At 48.9% G+C, this 5,225-nt stretch overlaps 1 protein-coding gene across 1 annotated transcript; it reads right to left on the bottom strand.

The window, feature by feature from the left end:
* Nucleotides 1–842: 842 nt before the first annotated feature.
* Nucleotides 843–4,520, bottom strand: ADORA3 (adenosine A3 receptor). Its single transcript, XM_001517692.3, has 2 exons — nucleotides 3,740–4,520; nucleotides 843–1,924 (listed from the first exon to the last, which is right to left on the bottom strand). The coding sequence occupies exons 1-2, from the start codon at nucleotides 4,087–4,089 to the stop codon at nucleotides 1,228–1,230; spliced, it is 1,047 nt and encodes a 348-aa protein (XP_001517742.2). The 5' UTR covers nucleotides 4,090–4,520; the 3' UTR covers nucleotides 843–1,227.
* Nucleotides 4,521–5,225: the final 705 nt, after the last annotated feature.

Below are 5,225 nucleotides of genomic sequence, written 5' to 3'. Positions count from 1 at the left end.
CACCTTGCTTTCAAGGATTCTCTAACAGTCACACACCTCCACCCAGGGATAGGTATTCAAGGAATAAATATCATCTGGCTGTTCATTCAGGTGATTAGCCCTTTCAAAGGCTCAGTTTCCTTCAGGAGTCATGCTGATGGGCCTGTCCAAGGAGGGGAGAGTAGGAAAGACTTCCTGCCCTTCCCTTCTTCCCTTCCCTGCTCCACTCCGCTCCTATTCATTCATTCAATTGTATTAATTGAGCACTTAGTAATAATAATAATAATGTTGGTATTTGTTAAGGGCTTACGATGTGTAGAGCACTGTTCTAAGCGCTGGGGTAGATACAGGGTAATCAGGTTGTCCCACGTGAGGCTCACAGTTAATCCCCATTTTACAGATGAGGTAACTGAGGCACAGAGATGTTAAGTGACTTGCCCACAGTCACACAGCTGACAAGTGGCAGAGCCGGGAGTCGAACCCATGACCTCTGACTCCGAAGCCCAGGCTCTTTCCACTGAGCCACGCTGCTTCCCCTTACTGTGTGCAAAGCACTCTACAAAGCACTTAGGAGAGCAGACACATTCCCTGTCCACGATGAGTTTACAAGTCTCCATTCTCTCAGGTTCCTGGTTTTCCCTGACTGTTACCCCTCTTTGGCTCTGCAGAGGTCAGTGAGGTCATGGGTAGGTTGAACTTGAGAGATATGGTGCCCGCTGGAGGAGGGCAAGATGTGTCAAATGGGTGCAGGTTGCAATTCTACACAGCAACCCCGGAAGGAAACCACCCAGGGCCACCAGGACCCCAGGCTAGACATGTATATGTCCAAGGGGGCCCACGCCCTGGTAGGAAGTGGCTGGCCATGAGGAGATATCTTTTTATTTGCTCAATTACATTCACATGCCAGTGCAACAACCGTTGAAGCAATTGCTACATCCAATTCATTCTCCATTCTCGCTTACCAGACCCCAAGGATTTGGGCCTGAAAGGGGCCCCAGAGCAGAGCCTGACTGGTGCTAGGTTTCTGTCAGTGACCAACTGGAGTCTCTTCCATTTTGAGGTGAGTCAACTAAGGCTATCTCCTCACCCCAAACGCCAGCCCCACTCATTCAACCCAAGGCAGGGCCATTTGAAACCGGTGGAAACTGACTGAAATCAGAGAATGCTTCCAGGTTTCTTGGGTAATTCCATCACTTTCCAGAGCATAGGTGGGAAACTCCTGTTCAGATAGGGTATGGAACCAAAGGACTATTGTCCCCAGTCTCCACTGAGGGAAGCAGGCGTAAAGGTCGTCGTGCTTGACCTCCGCAGCACTGTTAGCTCCCGAGAGGGCCGATAGGCTGCAGAGTCCACAGTGGGCTCTGTGGAGTTGGAAGACTGGCATAGGATGTAGGATCTGAAGATCAGGAGGTAGGTTTCCTTGAACTTCTTGATCTTGCAAGCATAAACAATGGGGTTCATCATGGAGTTGGCATGGGATAGCAGGATACCCAGGTAGATCACCTGCATAGGTGGCTTGCTCTGGGGGAAGAAATACAAAACACAGTTGATGATGGACAGCGGCAGCCAGGACGCGGCAAACAAGAACAGTACCAGAGCCAGGGATTTGGCCGTCTTGAACTCTTTCCCGTAGAAAGTGCCTGCCTCCTTGGAACCAGACATGTTCTGACTTAGCTTGGTCCGGATGATGTAAAAGATATCCAAGTAGATAATGCACATGATGATCAAGGGAATGAGGATCCAGGCGAAAAAGCTGAAATATACCATGTAATCCATGCTCATGACACTGAGGAATTTGCATGGCAGGTGGCTCGAGTTTCCTGGTCCACCTGGGGAAAGTTTCGTGTTCCAGCCAAACATGGGGACCAAGCCCACCAGGAAAGATATCAGCCAACAGAGTATCAAAGCCATCCAGATTCGTCTGTGAGTGGTGATTCTTTTATACCTGTTTGGAGGGGAAAAAATAAAAGAGTTTCGGTTCAGGTTGTGCGAGAAGACAGAAAGGGAAAGGAAAAGGGAAAGCTCCTTCTCTGTCTAGGAAGAAATTGTGGTATTTGTTAAGCGCTTAATCTGTGCTAAGCGCTGGGGTAGATACAAGATTTTCAGGTCGGGCACAGTTCCTGCCTCACATAGCAGAGGGTCTGAGGGTGATGGAGAACAGGTATTGAAACTCCATTCTACAGATGAGGAAACTGAGCCCTAGATAAATTAACTGATTTGCCCAAGGTCACACAGCAGGCAAACATCAGAGCCACTTCTCTGCTACCTCCACTGGACTGAGCAGTGTGGGGAAAAGAATAGGAAGAGCTCTGCTTCTCTTCAGGATTTGAGGCAGGTGGCAATTGGGTAAGGACTGAGAAACCTCTTTCCCTGAAGGTCTCCAGGCAGTCTGGGATGACTTAGATCCAGACCTGCCTAGCAGCAGGGGAGTCATGAGGTGACTTTTGTAGGTCCTAGCCTAAGGGGGCTCTCATTTGGTGAAATGGGCACCTCAAGGACCTCCAGATCTGCTAATGTGGGCTGGACAGATGATTGAAAAGACATTGCAAGGAGGCTTCTCCTCCATCCTCTAAGGTTCCATCTGCAGAAGGAGGCTGCAGAGGCCTGGCCAGGCTGTCAGAAGCATCAGGGAGGAAGGAGGAAAAGAGAAGATGGGATCTGATGACAACAGTGCTCCGGTGACTTCCTGCTCATGGCCTCTTCTCTACACTGGGAGTGCCCGTTCAGCTGCAGCAAGTATCCTCCAGGAGGGAAACTTACCTCTTTACCCAGAAAACAACTTCAAAAGACTGCTGAGGTAAGACTTCAGCCTAAACCTATTTTTTTAATTTGACGCTGAATTTGGTAAACAAACTTCATTCACATGGTGACTAAAAAATTACAAGGTGGACCTCCTCTCTGATCCTGAGCCCCTCACTCCTAAGCCACCACCAATGCTTTCCTACCTTTGGCTTTCAAATATCAAGATAATTTTGCTCTAATAGCTTGGATTTGGTTAGGGGCTACTTTAGAGGAAACAAACTATGTGGCCTAGTGGAGAGATCCTGAACCTGGGAGTCAAAACGACCTGGGTTCTAATCCCAGTTCTGCCAATTGCTTGCTGTGTGACCTTGGGTAAGTCACTTAACTTCTCTGAGTCTCAGTTTCCTCAACTGTAAAATGGAGACACCTGTTCTCCCTCCTACTTAGACCGAGACCCCCATGCAGGACAGGGATTGTGTCCGATCTAATTAATTTGTACCTACCCAGGGCTTAGAACAATGTTGGACACATAATAAGCGCTTAACAAATACCATAAAAATAAATCAAAGTCACTTTGTGGGTGGGCATCAGTTCCGGTTGGTTCTGTTTCCCTAAGATATGGGTTAGTTTCCTACCCAGCCTTTTCTGGAAAGGCTCTCAGGGCTAAACTTCAACGGGACACTCCCCGCCTCCAGTTTGGGAGACATCTCTCAGACTTCTCCTCTCTAAATCAATCAATCAATCAATCAATCAATCAACCAATCCATAGTATTTATTGAAGGCTTACTGTGTGCCAAACCCCATTTTAAGCTCTTGGGGGAGTACAGTACAATAGAGATCGGAACCACGATCACTGCCCTCAAGGAGCCTATGGTTTAGTGGGAGAGATGGGCATTAAAATAATTTAGGAGAAGGAAAGCTCATTCTGGATCAGAGCTCCTCGGGGATGTCACTCCTGCCCCTTCCCCATCCCTCTTTAGACAGCCATACAGATGGGCAGGAGGGGAGGTGGGGGTACCTGATAGTGAGCTTGACCCTCAGGTAGCGGTCCACGGCGATGGCCAGCAGGGACATGATGGAGGCATGGGTGAAGACCAGCAGAAGGCAGGACATGAAGAGGCAATTGTAGAAGTAGCTGGGGACCCCAAGGCTGACCACGATAGCGAGGGGAATGACCAGGATGCCCACAGCGATATCAGCCAGGGCCAAGGAGATGATGAAGTAAAAGGTGGTGTTCTGCAGGCTCGGGTTGAGCCACACCACCCAGATGACCAACGCATTGCCCACGACGGAACATAAGCCGATGACACTCTCCACAGCAATGTACGCAGCATCTTGGACGCTCAGGGCTGTGCTGTTCTCAGACATCCTGCGAAGACTCAGGAAGGGAGTGGGGAGGCGACGGAAGAGCCAGGGGCAGTCGTTCTGGACTCGGCCTGCCGGTGAGCGTTGGTTCTGCAATGATCACCCTGAGGCTTTGATCGTCCCTTCTCCGGTGAGGTTTCCCCCGACCGGAGGGTATTACTTCCCAGCTCAAAGAGTCCCCATCGATTCAAAACGTACCCATGCCAAGAAACCACTTCCTGAGATCAGCTGATTTCTGTGCTGTTCCACAGTTGGATCACAAAGATTCTGCTTAGTAGAGGAAGGTCAAACCCCAAACAACCAAAGGACCTGGAGAATCCAAGTCACTGCTGTCCACTTCCTGGTCTCAAGGCTTCTGCCCTCAGCTGTCCCCTGCTCTTTCCTTAGCCCTCTAACATCTAGATAAGCTACATTCTCAGACTCTGTATATGGTTTTCAGGAAGTGAGATGGCTGAGAGGAAGTTCAGAGCTGAGCAAGTTCTCAGGAGGAAGGACCAAAGGGGAGGGAAAAAAATGGCGTGGAGAAGAGAGTGCATAAATAGGAGGGAGAGAGCTGGTTGAGGGCCTTAAAGCATTATGGTCAGGACTTTCTGAGTTGAGAAATAGGCAACTCTTGAAGGTTTTTAGGGAACAGGGAGACATGTCCAAAATGATATTTTAGAAAAATAATCCAGTCAGGAGTGTGCAGTATGGTCTGGAGAGGGGAGAAGCTGGAGGCAGAAATCGGCAAGAAGGCCGATGCAGTAGTTAAGCTGGGTTATGACACATACTTGGCCTCCGTGGTGGCCGTTTGGAAGTAGAAGAGGAGAATAGATTCTGGGAGTGTTGAGGAGGAAGAGCGAACAGGATTTGGTAGCAGACTGAATAAAGAGGAAAGAGAGGTGAGAGTCAAGGATAAAGATGGTGGCATTGTCAACCATAGTGGGAAAGATGGATGGAGCAGGGGTTTTAGATTATAAAATCCCAAGGGCAGGGACTGTGTCTACCAACTCTTTTGTACTCTCTCAAGTGCTTGATATAGTGTCTGGACATAGTAAGCTCTCAATAAATGCCATTAACTGGTTGATCGATTAAGGGAAGATGAGTTCAGTTTTGGGCATAATGAGGAGAAGCATGGCCTAGTGGAAAGATCACGGTCC

The sequence above is a fragment of the Ornithorhynchus anatinus genome, chromosome 7 (genome assembly GCF_004115215.2).
Source record: "Ornithorhynchus anatinus isolate Pmale09 chromosome 7, mOrnAna1.pri.v4, whole genome shotgun sequence".
Classification (NCBI taxonomy): Eukaryota; Metazoa; Chordata; class Mammalia; order Monotremata; family Ornithorhynchidae; genus Ornithorhynchus; species Ornithorhynchus anatinus.
This window is presented reverse-complemented; position numbering and strand designations above follow the sequence as displayed.